A 15,999-nucleotide genomic window follows, 5' to 3' on the forward strand; every position below is an offset into this window, starting at 1 on the left:
GCACATTCCAACTTCATTTCCTACTCCAGTTGCGAGCGATTTCTTGTGCGAGAACCTCAGCAGAATCAAGACCGTGTGGGTGCTAGACAACAAGAAGGCCTGTCGAATTGTCATTGATGCCATCCTAACAGAAGTCTTATTGGCTGAAGCGAATGACAACCTGTTTGGTTTATACAACATAATAATTGATTAAACAAGTGTGGGATTTACTGACATTGTGATGCAGACATTTGTTCAGTTATACAACATGAGCGTGGATAAAGATTAGTGAATTGTCAATGAATTCAAAAACAATCTTGTCGAGTAGATTTGATGGAGACTGGCACTGTCATTGCATAAACGGCTGGTTATTGTGCACAGAATCCCTTGTCCTGTTTTGGGTGAGCACGCCCGTAAAAGTATCACAATCTAGTACATTTTATCCGATCATCCTTCCTTATTTTCAAGCAACCCTAAAATCATACATACACTTGCTCGAGTCAGAGATTGTTTTATCAGGTTTATTGTAAATTGAAAGAGTCGCTTGGACTGGATAGTTGTAAAAAATGATCAAGCAGAAATATAACTAGGTGGTGGGGTACATCTCACACGCTGGTGAGAAGCATAAGGTGATTGACGTCCTCGACCAAGGAGTTTTGGCACGCCGTTCATCAGTAAAAAAGATGATGGAGAAGGTGGAGGAGATGGAATTCCGGATCTCGACCTGGTAGGAATAAATCCTGACATGCTTTTGCTGCAGCCTGAGCTGGAATCCAATGAATTGAAAGCAGTGATGCCCTCTGATATGCCAGAGGATGATTCGTCTGACACGATCCATTCTTCCAGATAGTTCACGCTCTGGGAAGTCGGTTTTAGCATAGATGCAGAGTAGGATCCGCTAGATGACGATGTGGCAGAGTAAGATGAATGAGTTGATGAAGATGACGACATTTTAATTGCAGTTGGCATGCATTCAGAAGCGTGATAACCATCAGTGTCAGTAAAATTGTGGCTTGATTGATCGTCCATCAGGAAATCTTGAAACTGGCAAGATAGAGAGCAGTAAATGTAGCTTGAAGCAATACGCTTCTCGCAAGTCATGCACCATCCAACGTGGTAGTCCATGTTAGGCAAAGTTGATTGGATAAAAAATAGTATTGAAAGAAAGCTTGAAATCCGCAGTAGTCGAGCAGATTTAAAAAGCGGTCAAAGTAGTAGCAAAAAACAAACGAGATTCAGCGAGGCAGTGATGTTAGATTTGAAGAAATTTCCGTAAAAAGTAGTGCGATAGAGGTGGGGCCGAATGTGGCAAGAGAAGTATCTCCAAATCCCAGTTTAGTCGTATTGCTCAAAAGGCGGTGGATAGGTAGTACTAGTATCGCTTGTAGCAGATGTTTCCACAAAGTTCCGAGGTGTCGGTGTAAGAGTGGAGTAAGAGGACAGAGAGAAGGTGAATTCTGTTGATTGTTGAATTTTGAAAGATTGAAAGGGGTGACTTTGGGTAAGATAGGTAATTGGAAAGAGTATGGAATGGAAGTTTGCAAGGTAGAAATGAGCAACAATCCAGTTAGTTATTGGAGAAGTAGGTTGTGATGGAAGCAGACGAGTAACTGATGAAAAAAGCGTAAGCAAATGTGGTTGCTGTTGCGTAGAGGAAAAGGAAGACCAACACGGTTTGCTTTTATAGTTTTGGCTGCTGTAAAATCAGAATCGTGTCATTTTCGGATTCAAACGAATCTAGCGAGTGGTGGCCCTTATCTAAAGCACTTGAATCTCGCTTGCTCCACTACGATTGTTGTGTTTGACTCCATCATGAATATATGAGCACTACTTGGCTCATTAGTATCGTACTATTCGTCATTCTGTAATGAGTAGTGTCATGATGTTTATGCTGCAATGGATATTATGCCATAATGCTGCAATGCTGACCATTTTGGCATAGCATATTTGAAGGGTGTTCAGTGACTCGACGGTTACACCATTCTCCGCTCTAAAGGCGTATAAGCACTACTAAGCACGCCATTTTTTATTCTGAACCAAATCAATGGCTTTGAATATTAGCCAATCGTGGTGCAAAAAATAAAATACCTTTTATCTAAATGGTGGGCTTGTCTTCAAACATAGATCATTAAAAGCTGAGATAGGCCTCGTTAGACTCGCCTCACCAACCTACTTTGCTAGCATGGTTGGTATATCCAACGCATGCATTATTGGCAGTAGTATGAAATTGTAGATGATGGGCATTTCAAATGAACAACCCCACCAATCTATCATGGTACATTCTGGATACTATTATACAAGACTCGCAACTATCCTTGAATGATCTACTAGTGTCAAGGTTCTAATAGCAGATAATTACAACCGTATTCACATAAATGGAACACTTCAATAGACACAACATCCATCATACGATGCATACAATCAATCTATAATTTGAACCTCCCTTTCTACTCTTGGCATAGCTTTACATTACACGATCACCAGATTCATCATTGCAATTCACATGTCAAACCCAACTATTGTGATACTGCCAGTACAATTGTACACACTCCTTTTTGTGTATCCTAATATCAAATGTGTTTGTGATCTAGTTCAAGAGAACAATGATTGCATGTTTCAGGATGCGGCTGTTATCTCCATGCCAACCACCCAATGCCATAATGTTTGGTTTATACAACATAATAATTGATTAAACAAGTGTGGGATTTACTGACATTGTGATGCAGACATTTGTTCAGTTATACAACATGAGCGTGGAGAAAGATTAGTGAATTGTCAATGAATTCAAAAACAATCCTGTTGAGTAGATTTGATGGAGATTGACACTGTCATTGCATAAACGGCTGGTTATTGTGCACAGAATCCCTTGTCCTATTTTGGGTGAATACGGTGATGGACACATCTATGTAGAATACTTTCCTCGGGTATAAATTGTATTGACCAATCAAATCTTTGGGTAGCCAGGCGTGTATTCAATAATGATAATAACACGTTGCTAAATTCTACGGCACTTTGAACTATCTTGAATTCCATTAGATTTGCTGGTCGAGGTTTTAAAACTTTACAGATTAAATTATTCAATCAAACAATCTCGGCTTTTGCTGTGAATGTACGTTTCATTACTGATCCTGATTGAAGTTTTTAGCTTGGAAACGAACCAAAAGCAAGACTCGCTTGATTCAACAATAATCTCACCAATGCATATATTGGCACAGTAAATAGCATTATTATTAAAATCTTAATTCATATTTCCCATCCCGACAACTAAATTGAATTGATTTGTGTATATTGTTATTGTATGTACCATTTGATAAACTAACAGCATAGCTAGAAAGGATCATTTTCGAGACATCTCCCTTTGTTTCATAAGCTGATCGTCAACCCAGGCTTTACCTTCATCTCTCCATCCAGAAACTGAAGCGTTTGCTCCTTCATCCCTTTCAAACCGAAACCGGATCAATCTCAAGATCAGCCCACAATCTCGTCCAGAGTTAGCAGAGACTTCGTACTCTCGCTTTAGTACCGTCAATTCGTTAAAGTAGCATTCGTTTAGATGCGAGATATCTACATACTTGCGTGTATCCAACACACTCATTGGAAGTCCCATTCCCTGCCCATCTGCATGGAAAAAGTCACGTAGAATACTGAGTGACCACTTTAAGAGCGATACTTGGCGTCGATTAAGAACGCGACGAGTGGATTCAATTTGACCATAAAGTCCTGGAACCAGCACGCTTTCAATAACAACTAAAGCATCTTCCCAGGCTCGCTTGATAACCTCCTGTGCCATGGGAGGGGATAGTAACGAACATAGAATCTCAAGATTTTTGTTGAGATAGTCCATCAAAGGTGCAAGATATACATCCGTATCAAGCTCTGTTACAGATGTATCAATACTTGCACCTGCTGCCGTAAGATTACTATACTGCACTGCCGTAGTAAGCGATGAAAAAAATCCTGCCTTGACCGGAACAGCCTCTAAATCCTTTAAAGCCTTGGATATAACTTCTTTGATATATGGTGATATTTTTGCTACAACAGAGCGAAGGAAATCATCCCGAGTTCGAATGAGTCGTTCGTTGGTTCGACGAAACCAAAACGCTACATCTTCCTGCTCTCCTTCCATTGTCAGTCTCAGCAGCAATCTCCCCTGTGGTTCCAACTCAACAAATATATCATGTGTCTGATTATCAACCAACTTGCGTCGCAATCTTGTTCTTGAAGACAAATCAATTAAAGCTGTGCCAATTAGTTCGTCAAAAGTAATTAAATTGCGTGACCAGCACTGAATTTCCAACTGAGATATGGGTGGGAAAATAATTTGAAATGTTTCATCCCATGTGGGGTTCACTGTGTCCTGAATAACACGAGTACGAAGCAGTTCACAACTACTTCCAGTTAAAGTAGTTGGTGCAGGTGGAGTAGGCGGAGCAGATTCTTGATTAGATGGGCTATTTTGTGACTTGGATCGGGTTGTTTTCAATGCTGATGTGTCCAACGCGGGTGGTGGTACCACTGTTCCTTCCGGTACACGCACAATAATATACGGACTAGACATACCGTACTTGTTGATTGGCTTAATGTTTTCAGCAAAAGATGCATGAATTTTAAATGCACCCGTAATTAGCTCTTCCTGATCACCAGCGGCCGTTGGAGTCTTTGCCCCAGCACCAGCGATCGCTGCCAATGGGTTTTTGCCTCCACGTCGCGTAGGTGCCATACTTTTACGATGATCTGAAACTGTTTTTGTGATTGCAGCAACATTCATCATGCGATACATATCACGCAACTTGGACATGGCATACTCGATATTTCGCAGTTTAACGCAAGAGTCGTGTTGGATATCTTTGGGAGCAGTTGACCGCCCACCAAGAAGATTCAAAGCAAACGCATTCATGGCTCCGGCAGCGGTTGTAGGTCCGTCTGAAGCACGCTTTAGTTCACCAATAGCAATAGCATCACAATACTGTTCAATAGCCTTGTTGACTGTCTTGGCAAAGGATTGGAAAAAAACAGCATTTTCCAGTGGGTCGCTCCATCCAAGATCTGTAATAAACTCCAATTCGGAATAAATGGCTGAAAAAATATCTGTCACAGACGATGAATGTGGCGGGAATCCATCTTCTGTAGCACCATCGTTTGGTTCAAATGTATCCGCTTTAACAGCATTTGACACCCATTCAACTGTCTTGTCCTGCAGTTTGTCTAGCCACTTCATCATAAAAGGAGAAAACCATCGCTCGGCATTAAACCCAGCATTAATGGAAAGACTCTTTAGTCCTGGAACCAATTTGGCATATCGCTCATGCATGACTTTAACTTTCTTATACAGCTCAAATACAAGCTTGGATGCACTCTCAACCGCATTTTGCGATGCCAGCAATTCACTAGCATCCTCTAGAGTCAGTACAAAATACTTTAGGTGGTTTTCAGCAGTGAGCCGGACAATATCCAGCTCATTGGAAAATGAGCTCTGAAAATATTTGTTGTCAATCTCTATTTCTTCGGATACAAGCTCAGCTAGTCGATTGATACCCTCAACAACACTTTCAACATCAGAGTCATCTAATGGAGCTGTATGCTCACGGAACCGTTGAAATTTGACAATGAGGGCCTCGAGTAGCATTTGACGCAGCTCTTCACGAAATGAGGCGTGCATTTCTGGGTGAGCCTGCCTAAATAGTGGTGATTTCTGAATCATGCGCAAAATTAAAATACTTGTCTCTAGTGCACGAGCTGGTCGGTTTTTTGGAAAGAATTCCTTGTATTTGGTAACTTGAGTTTGAAAATGATCCTGAAGATCCTGCAGTAGTCCAACAAACATTGGATGTTCAGGTGTGGGAACCCATCCTTCACGCTTGACATTGGCAAACAAAATCTCAAACGCTTTGAGAATTTCTGTCACAGGAACTTGGTCTGTCTTGTACTTTTCCAGCAACAACTGCATATATAGCATTACTTGAACCGACTCTCCAACGCCCCATACTCGAGACAAAATTCTCAGCATAGTAACAGATTCTTCAGATAATACGTCTTGGTCGGATTGTGGTGGAGGTGGGCCAACACCTGAATTCGGAGGTTGATTGTTCTGGTTGGAATGCAAGTCCAACAGTAAGCTACTCCGCAAAAGTGTGCGATACAGCGCCTTTCCACTTAATCGGCACGAATTCAAATGTTGTTGGAACTGTTCAAATGTTTGAGGTTTGTCCGGCTGACCTCCATTCGGCCGACGATTGTTATCATCCTTGTCAATTGCAGCTTCAAGAAGAATCTTGCCACCAACATATTTATCCTTGTTTTTAGCGTCTCGAGGCTCAAGACGAATCCACATTGAGATGTATCCTTCCCGTGCACTTCGCGTAATGACATCACTGATATTGACTTTGGCAATACCTAAAAACTGGTCCTTGAGTGAATCCCACACCTCTACATGAATTTTGTCTGTCAAATTATGAACATCAAAGTTGAGATGCTGATTCCAAGTTGGGTTTGTTGTACCCTGCACCACTTCGGTTTTCCAAATAGTTGTCTCGGGAGCATGTTTACTCTTTTTTCGACCAGACAAATCACCAAACTCGATAGAGCAATAGGCGTCTCGAGATCTGCCTTCTTTGGCAATAAGTCCGCAAGCCTGGACCACTTTGAAAAATAACTTGATTTCTGTTTGAGGAACTTCACCAGGTTTTCCCTGGGGTTTCAAAAATCGAAGTTTAAGTACGTTCACCAGTACTTTTTGCAATGAAACGTTCATATTCATCCGCCATGACTGATATGCATCTGGGGATGTAAAGTCATCTGGAATCGGGGTAACTGTTGGATCACTGCGCAGTGTACTAATCAAAGCTCGAATATAGTCGGAAACAACCAAAGCTTCGTTGATGGGTGAACGGGAAAGAAGCATAAACTCGCGAGTATCAGACCCACGTCGCTCGCGATCGGCTTGAATTCGTTTTTGGCGCTCAGCAGCAACACGCACAAGCTCTTGACGATCAGCTTCGCGCTGTTCGGATTTCAAGTTTTCCAGTTCACGACGCTGACGCTCCATTTCTTTTCGCTCCTTTTCCTGCATGACAGAATCTTGACCTTTGTCACTATCAGGTTGAGCAGCTGAAGGAGAGGATGGCCTACCAGCAAAACGATTTGCACGTTGGGAAGCAGAGTCTCGATCAGTAGCTGGAGAAGAATCTATATCTTCTGGTCGGTTCTGTGCAGAACGATAGCTAGGCCTAGGTGATTCCCTGTCTCGATCCACAACTCTAGAACGAGAAAGCCCCCTGCGCTCGTTAGGATCGGCAACATTCAAGTTAGGATCAGATCCAGATCGTTGCCTATTTTCAGCACGAAGCGAAGAAGACCCATCCGTCCGCAATGGAGGAGGAGATCGCATGTTGTCTCTAAGACGACGATCAGTTCTACCAGCAGATGAAAAAGAGGTGCTCGTAGCAGAAGACCCACGCGGACTCATTGGACTTCTATCTGGAGTCGTTGAGCCAGGCGAACCGGCACTGCCAGAGTTTTTGTCCGAGTCAAAATCTGTTTTGCGTCTGGAATCCATAATTGCAGTAGAGCTTGTATTACGATCATTGAGACGATCAACAGAACGAGCACCCCCACTAGAAACAGCAGATCTATCAGCTCGAGCAGCGTTTCCGTTTGAAAGAGCGGGGGACTCCATCAGTCTATCAATAGACTGACTTAGTCGATCATAGTCAGGCCCAACAGCACGTCTTGCATTACTACTTGATGAGATAGCCACTCTAGAGGAGGTAGGAGGAGGGCCGTGAGAATCAATGTCATCAAGGTCGCGTAGCATGCTGTCAAAGGCATCGGGGGTTGAGTTACTGGAAACTGCAGCACGGCCAGTAGAACCGGACGGCCTCATTGCATTACGGGAATCCAACCCAACGGAAGAGCCACTATTATTAGAAGCTGCAGGACGCATCAGCAAAGGAGATTTCCGACTGCTAGAGGATGAGAGAGTAGATGATAATGGTTCGCGGTCGTCGCTTTTGGCTTGTGCAGTAGATGTTGTGATTGAGTTTGAAGAAATAGGACCACTTCGGTCTCTGTCAATACGACGCATTGAACGGTCTCTTATGGAAGACAAATCTGGAGATTTAGCAGAACGATCTCTTGTATCTATTTGATCAGACGAACGAAGGTCCTTGCTGCTCTCACCTCTTTCTGAACGATTATTATATGCAGGTGCTGATTCGGTGGACAGGCCTCTAGACAAAGAGCGATCAGTTTTAGAGGAAGTGGTAGTAGATTGTAGTGATGCAGAAGTATTGATGGAGGGTGCACTATTGTTGTATTGTGGATTGAAAAGAGTAGCCTTTGCACGGTCGGTGGGGGTTTTACTGGAATAAGAAAGGTCGTCTCTAGATCTAGTGATTCCAGAAGTGGTAGAGGTTGAAGGTAGATTAGCCGAGCCTTCGGTAGATTCAGGGGGTCGCTTCATATATATTCCAGCATCTGGATTGCGATAATAGTCGGAATGGTTCGCATTGGAGTTGCTGGTAGAGCGAGACTGAGAAGTTCCAGAAAGATTTGGAGAAAGGGCTCTGTTGGGTAATCTGGGATTATCGCCTCCAGATCTATCTCTGATATAGCCAGACTGTTTGTCTGATGAAGAGCCCGTGGGTCTACCAATATGTAGATAAAACAAGATGAAAGTATAAACCATTCATGAGAAGATTAGAACGATGGACCAAAAATCAGAATTTCAAATCATCAGCAAATCCCTTGCTATAGAATCCAAGCAAGTATGAAGTTGAATATTCACATAAATCAACATGTATTCCAATGCCAAAGAGGGAATCAATCCTTTTGTACTTGAACCAGTGTCAAGACAAAAGACTCAGTAGTCATTCACATGGTAAGAATAGACCTACATATCTAAAGCAAGACCAGTAGAAGCAGCAGACAGTCCTGATGGTTGGGGATTGATGTTACGACGAGGTCTTGAGCGAGAGCGGGAGTTTGAGTCTGAGGGTGACCGACTCCTGTTGCTGCTGTAGTAAGGGTCAGCCATTGAAGCAGTGTAGTGATGGCTGCAGTTGTATTAGTGCTCGCTTAAACTAGTTGCTTATCCACGGGTAAACTTGGCTTGATTCCCATTCATCACACTTTACTTTTTATCAAATTCAATATATATTCTTTATTCAACTAATGCTATGGCTGAATCATGCACTACAATCCCATTGTTCTTGATGATTCTCTTTGGGCTTAATGAGCCCTGTTTATCTTGATTGAAAGCTGCGTTCTTGGAATACGACCGTTCCAAGATCGCCAGCGGAACATCATCTTCTGAACTCAACTCTGATGTTGTGCTCTTGTTCGACATGGAATACTCGCATTCCTTTTCTAGATATCTCCTTTTCTCTTTCTTGTTCATGTTTATTGGCTCTTGCTGCAGATTCGGCAATAGCTGTTTGGTTGTGTGGCGGTTTGATTGTGATTTCATCACCTGCAGAATAGATGCTTTGGGTTCTGTCTCGGTTGCGTGTAGGAATCCTATTGGTCCTTTCGTTGTTACACAGTTTTTATCTATTTGATATTCTGTGTTATACTTTGAACTTGCCCGTGGGGTTGCATCAGACAATAACGATCCATCCAATTTCGATTTAAGCGATCGTATCTGTCCATCACTGTTACTACGTGTGAGCATATAATTGTCATTCTCTACACCAGAAAACGCCAAGTTGTGTTGGATTTTACTTTTAGCCTTCAACGTATTCCCCGTTGCATTTGCACATCGTTGCAGTGTTTCTGCTTTGCATGGGATTGAGTTGGGTCCAGAGTCTTTCAATTCTGCTTCCCAATCCAGTTCTGACATGCTTGACGACCCATGCAGATTCTTTGTTTGGCCATGAACTTTTTTAAACAACTTCAATAAATGAACATTTTTAGCTTTAGCTGGCACTGGAGCCACTCCACGAGAAGACTTTGTAGAGTGTATTGTTCCACTATTGCTTCCACTAGCACTCATTTCTAAAAATAATTCCTTGGCCGAGTTTGAAATCAGTTTGTCGGACAAGACTGTTTGTGTAACAATATCTCCAAATGGCTGCTCTTCGATTCGAATAACAGATGACATGGGTGTAGCAGGACTTGCATGCACGTCAGAAGTAATTGTTCCAAGACGGCTATGTGTTCCTCCACTTCCAATCGTGCTCGGCGTTGTACAAGCAGTACGATCCGTAGTTGGAGTTTTCATTGTCCCGTTCAACCCATTTGGAAATAGACTGGCACCAACACCCGATCCCAAATCAATCCCATCTGCTTGATCAAACTGTCGATGTGCAGTCAGCACATCCATAATATCCTGCTCACCATCAGCAGAAGATGAAATGGATGTACGAAAATCAATGGCTTTGCTAGTTCGATCTGCTAAATGCTTGATGAGATCCAACCGTTTTTGAGCCTGTGGATGATATAAAGGAATTTCGCTTTCTGGCCGTGTATCTTGTGTCAGGATGGGCAGTCTTGCTTGAGGATTTACTTGACCATATAAAGGTGCTAAAGAAACATCATGACTTTGAATAGACCCAAAAGAGTTTGATGAAACCGACTCCATGTCAAGATTATCTTTGATAGAAACCGTCAAGCTTTCCGCAGCTGCACTGACTGATCCATTAGTATCGTATAGATTGGTAGAAATAGGATTGCATTCGAAGCTATTTGGACTGTCATTTGGGCTCAAATCATTGGAATCAATTACTCCTGCAGCCATTAAAGTCGCTTCTGGATGGAATTCATGAGGATTTGGAATAGAGGTTGTACTGTTCAACATAGAGGGTGAATACCCATTGCTACTCCTAAGAGTTGCTTTTTGGCTAATGGTTCGAGAAAGAGATATCATTAATTCATTGTGAGAGCTTGCTTTTGATCGAATAGTGTTGGATCGTATGAGTCGGCTTAGCGTTGCCAAAGTTTGATTATCAAAACTTGCTTTTAAGATGCCTTCTGTATTGCGATTCAAGGTCGAACATTTGTTTGAATATGAGCAGGATTCCTGAGTAGACGAACATTGTATTGCAGACCTTTCAGATAAACTATTGGATGCTCCGTTTATTTCTGTGGGTTGAGTCGGACCACGCACAGGGTATGTTTCTGACTGGGGTGGACAAGCTTGAGGCGATTTCTTGATTGTCTGTGACGGCGATGATGGTTCAAATTGGTTTGGCACAGGCACGGCAGTCAGCGCATATCTTTTAGTATTATCGACGAGCTTGGCTCTAGCCATGCTCCGCTGGCCTGTCTCAATATCCCGTGGCATTGTCTCGCCTCTTCGTTTTACCATCTCAGCTGCAGCCATTGATGACGATCGAACCGTTACTGGCGTAGTGAGTTTATTTGACAAGACAGCTTTAGTGGAAAGCATCGACTGCCTTTTGCTTACACACCATTTAAACGCTATCACTAGAACAGTTATAGCCATCATTGATAGGATTGCGATCAGGCATATAGCGCCCCATGTATGCAATCCCAGAATTGATGCTGGTAATGTGAACTGCATGAAATTTCAAGTGTAGATTAATTGAATAAACGCAGAAACCAAACGAGTATAAACTATTCAGGTTGAAGTTCAACGTCAAATCAATGTCAGACCAAATAGAATGTTAGAGGTGAAAGTAGCTGCGGTTAAGGTAATGGGATAGAAAACCATTTAAAAACTTGATTCATTTTTTCTATTATCTCTAGTACTGCAAATGGGCTTAAGTTTAACCTCCCTCACATCAGGGTGGAATATTTTGCTTGATTACTTGACGCGGCCTGAAAGAGCAAATGGATTTGGAAGGGCTACATGGCCTGCTCGCTTGGGAGGTTGATCAAAACAGACAAAATAGGGATTGAATGCTAAAAGGGGCAGAAGAATCAGCATAAGGACTGTATATGAAGCTATCGATTTGAAGAGAAATAGGACCAATACACGTTACAAGAATGCCCTTTAAATTGCTAAAAGTATTTCTAAAGGGCGAAAAATCAATAGTCTGTATAGCAATGAATATAGCTGAACATGCCAGCCAAGTTGGATTTGAACAACCATACACATAATTATAATCTTCCATATTATCGTGCTGTGCTGAAACACTTGATGCAGCTGATTGATGGAATGGTTGGCTGCATTTGCATGCGGTATTATGGCGTAACACCTTTAGACAAGATCCAAATGTTCTTTGTGATATTGATTTCTAGCTTCAAAGCAATATTTTGAAATGTGTAAATAGTAATAAACTAGTGCTGCAGAACTTGGTCCGATTGGCTATTCCATGTGAATGAAAATGGCAGCGAATCCTTTCCGGTTTATAGGTTTGATTTTACGCCAAATCCAAAATTTGACAGCAATTTGTTGGTAAATGCATTTTGCATGCATACAGTGCAAGTGTTGGATCAGACAGTCTAGCTGACATTGCTACAGAATACCGTGCATGATTTATAGATATACTCAAAGCTGGTTAGTCAAACCACCGATATTATCTGCCTACTACTCAATACAACAGCCATCTTTACTAGTCTTTTACCCAACATCAACTGCTTTTACAGCTGTATCTCGGCTGAAACTCGACAAGTTCCTATCAGGAATTACTGTAGATACACTAGAAAATCCCATAGTTTGCACAAAAAAGTTTAAAAACAATGCATACACTGAGATCTCAAGTCATACCAAGTCTGTACCCATCAATTCTACCAATACCTCCAACAAATTAGTACCATTACCCAAACTAAATAAACCTCAAAGACCTGTATTGATGCGACAGCGATTGCTATCTGCAACAACACTCAGCACACTTGAGGAAGCTTCCACTGCCCAACTATCAAGTATGCAGTCACAAGACTACACTCATATTATAATGAGTATTCGCCAAAACAAGTATGTTGATCTTAATCAGATTCCAAATAGACTGAGACTTCAACGATCAGTACCAGTACTGAAAGCTCTATATTCTGCTGGCGTGAAGCCTGATTTGAAGGGGTGGAAACTGCTCATGTGGTTGTATAACTCTATTGGAAGTTTGGCAGATGTCAAACAGACATTTAAACAAATGACTGAACACAACTATCGTGTTTATGACTTGTCAGTGTCAGGACCACTGGTACGATCTTATATTGCTCATAGAAAGGACGCTGAAGCTATGGATGCGTTTCAAAAACTGTGTCGGGTAGATAGATCTGTATCGCCTTACCGTATGCTCATTCAAGCCTATATCGATAGAAACGATCACAAAGGCGTCGAGTCTGCTCTTCAACTTATGATCGATGCCAAGTACAAGCTCCATGCAGAAGTGCTGTTGCCATTGTGCGAGTTTTACTTTAAACTTCAAGACTACCAGCAAGTGCTGACTCATATTCAATCGTGTCTTGCGAATCAATCAAAAGTGCCCTTGCTCAGGATATACTATATCATGATGTGTACATTCAATGAAATGGGAGACTATCAACAAGTACAGTCTTTGATTGACAAAATGAAACATCGAGGAGAGTTTGTAACTGATGCGATGTACATGGAGCAGATTGTGTCATTTTCTAGACTAGGCAATTCCCAGTCCATGTGGTGTGTCTATAATGAGTTGCAACAGCGGAAATGTAATTTTTCTACCCGATCTCTCCAGAGTTTAGCTCAACACATTGGACCTATACAGACTCGCAACACATTGGTGAAACACGGACTCATTCAATCTATTCCTTCATCTATCGACATTCCAATTCTCATGAATTTTCTCACTGGCTACGCTCATATCGGCGACATTGCTTCAACAATCATCATCATTGATGAGCTTCGATCATTATTTGTTCCCATCACACCATCTATCCACTTCCAAGCTGTGATGGCGTATTGCCGATCAGGGGATATGGATGGGGCGTTAAATCTGCTCACATCCATAGCCAACTCCAATAATTGGATGTATATTTACGCATGGACAGCGATTCTTGCAACTGCTGCCAGTCATTACCCAGATAGTATCGATGAGATTGCTGACCGTATTCTGCACATATATCCCCACATAAACATTGAACATATTACAGAGCGTGCACAGGTTTATATAAAATATATGAATCGACCAGAGTTTGCAAGGCGCGTTAACTAGAGCACTATTCGTATCCCAATAAACATGGTCTTGTATGCATCCAGCGAATAGATTGCTGGAGTATGTCTGCAAGTACAGCATACAATCACGTGAGTAAATTTTGAAGATTTGGAAATACAAATCCAACTCATTACAGAATCTGGCATTGATATTATTACTGAAATGGCTGAAATGACACAGGATGAAATGGAAACGATGGCATTCCATCTACACGATATTGCAAATGACTTATTATCCACTGTCCAATCACTTGACTCTTCAACCACTATGACCCATACAACCTCCCGTAAATATTTGACTCGTATTCGAGGCATCTCAAAGTTCCTCACTTTAATCAAATCAGAACAGTCCTTCCTATCCACTCTTTTGGTCAATCCATCACGCATCAAGCCAGCGCATGTTCGCTGCTCAAACGTCCCGTACCTGTCATCCGTGCTGAAATCGGTTCAACAGGAAAATGGAGTAGCAAGTGTATTTCATGTTTTTAAATACTTTCCGGGCGGGAATCATGGATCTGATAAACAAGACAAACCATCTAATATTCGAGTGGATGTGGTTGCTGCTGGTGGGATGAGATGGATCAAAGTCAAGGCTTCAAACATGTTGAGTAATCTGGAAGATATCGAAACAGCTGACGACGAATCTGATATCGACGATCTTGATTCATGCAAGTCCACGTTGCCATGTTGGTAACCAATGCAATGTCTTTTCATGTCTTTACTCAACACTTGATAGCTAGACTGATCTGATATGTATGTATGTTTGAAATGCAGCCGATAGCAACAGTGATGCAGCTCAACAATCCAATGGAGATGCATTCAATACCACTGCAGGTCAATCTCTAGTTCTACAAGGAAAACTCCCTCTTATTATTCGGCAATCGCTTGAATTGCTCGAAGCAGCTAGACAGAATCAGATGCATTACACAACTCCTACTGTTGTGATCAAATTTCTTGGATCAAACCTCGCCGATCAAAAGAATGCCAAAATTGTTAGCAGGCTACAGGAGTTGGGTATTGTGGTTGAGTTTGGACTAGGCTCCAACACAGAGCCTGACATGTCCCATACATTTGCTAATGCGACTCTGCAGGATGATGCCACGGATTGTTCAACAGTGCTTACTGGATCCATGTCTAATGAAACTGTACAAAAGGAGCCTTCAAAAACACATACTTCATTTCCACAGCTGGCAGCTCAACCACATAATTTTGAGCTGGATTCACTCACACAAGTATTAAATATAGACGTGCCAACACTCTTGGCACTTGTGGCGGACACGACACATCGATTTGCCAGTATCAATGCAACAGGAATAGATCATACTCTCAGGCGTTTTTAAAGATCAAGCCCGAGATGAACTTGATTGTCCAATTCTATCAGCTATGCAGCGTGTATTTTCAAACAGACAGCTAGTGGTGACTCGTTCTGCTTTTGACAAGTTTGCAAAGATTGTAGATGTAATCGGAGGAGAGATGGAGCGAGCGCGATCAAGACTGATATTCCGAAAAGAAGATGTTCATGGATCTGTTTTTGACAATGATCGATACCAACAGGTTGTGCCAGTGTTGTCGAGTGATATCCATGGCGTACATTACTTTTCAAAAATGGCCAAGATTCAAGTGATTGATGACGATCCATCGGAGCGATTTATGGAGTGGGCAAACAAGTGTCCGAGATTTGGAATGCATAATGTAAATATATTTGGAACGGGAGATAAGTTGCGAATGACAACTGTGACTGCGAATGCATCTGCTGGCAGAACATTGGCGGAAGCAGGGTTTGCCGATGTGTCATTATGGTTACATATGCCTCGATCATTGGTGGAGCAGCGAGTGTTGAAATGGATCAATCGAACTCAATAAAATGGCTTGATGATTATAATACAATTTGTCAATGTAGCAAGATATTGGTGGATTGAAATAACCAA

The 15,999-nt window shown here is 42.0% G+C and overlaps 5 protein-coding genes across 5 annotated transcripts; 2 read left to right on the forward strand and 3 right to left on the reverse strand.

The window, feature by feature from the left end:
- Positions 1 to 486: 486 nt before the first annotated feature.
- On the reverse strand, positions 487 to 1,600 carry BATDEDRAFT_36904 (uncharacterized protein). The gene has a single exon (XM_006678544.1). It carries the CDS (start codon positions 1,102 to 1,104, stop codon positions 550 to 552), a length of 555 nt encoding a protein of 184 aa, XP_006678607.1. The 5' UTR covers positions 1,105 to 1,600; the 3' UTR covers positions 487 to 549.
- Positions 1,601 to 3,316: 1,716 nt separating this feature from the next.
- Positions 3,317 to 8,665, reverse strand: BATDEDRAFT_88240 (uncharacterized protein; the record flags this gene model as incomplete). The annotated part of the gene is made up of 1 exon (XM_006678685.1): positions 3,317 to 8,665. One exon carries the CDS (start codon positions 8,663 to 8,665, stop codon positions 3,317 to 3,319), a length of 5,349 nt encoding a protein of 1,782 aa, XP_006678748.1.
- Positions 8,666 to 9,139: 474 nt separating this feature from the next.
- On the reverse strand, positions 9,140 to 11,299 carry BATDEDRAFT_88239 (uncharacterized protein; the record flags this gene model as incomplete). The annotated part of the gene is made up of 1 exon (XM_006678686.1): positions 9,140 to 11,299. The coding sequence occupies one exon, from the start codon at positions 11,297 to 11,299 to the stop codon at positions 9,140 to 9,142; it is 2,160 nt and encodes a 719-aa protein (XP_006678749.1).
- Positions 11,300 to 12,734: 1,435 nt separating this feature from the next.
- Positions 12,735 to 14,072, forward strand: BATDEDRAFT_88364 (uncharacterized protein; the record flags this gene model as incomplete). The annotated part of the gene is made up of 1 exon (XM_006678589.1): positions 12,735 to 14,072. The coding sequence occupies one exon, from the start codon at positions 12,735 to 12,737 to the stop codon at positions 14,070 to 14,072; it is 1,338 nt and encodes a 445-aa protein (XP_006678652.1).
- Positions 14,073 to 14,234: 162 nt separating this feature from the next.
- Positions 14,235 to 15,934, forward strand: BATDEDRAFT_24452 (uncharacterized protein; the record flags this gene model as incomplete). Its single annotated transcript, XM_006678394.1, has 3 exons — positions 14,235 to 14,757; positions 14,846 to 15,303; positions 15,482 to 15,934. 3 exons carry the CDS (start codon positions 14,235 to 14,237, stop codon positions 15,932 to 15,934), a joined length of 1,434 nt encoding a protein of 477 aa, XP_006678457.1.
- Between the last annotated feature and the right edge of the window lie 65 nt (positions 15,935 to 15,999).

The sequence above is a fragment of the Batrachochytrium dendrobatidis genome, assembly GCF_000203795.2.
Source record: "Batrachochytrium dendrobatidis JAM81 unplaced genomic scaffold BATDEscaffold_5, whole genome shotgun sequence".
Classification (NCBI taxonomy): Eukaryota; Fungi; Chytridiomycota; class Chytridiomycetes; order Rhizophydiales; genus Batrachochytrium; species Batrachochytrium dendrobatidis.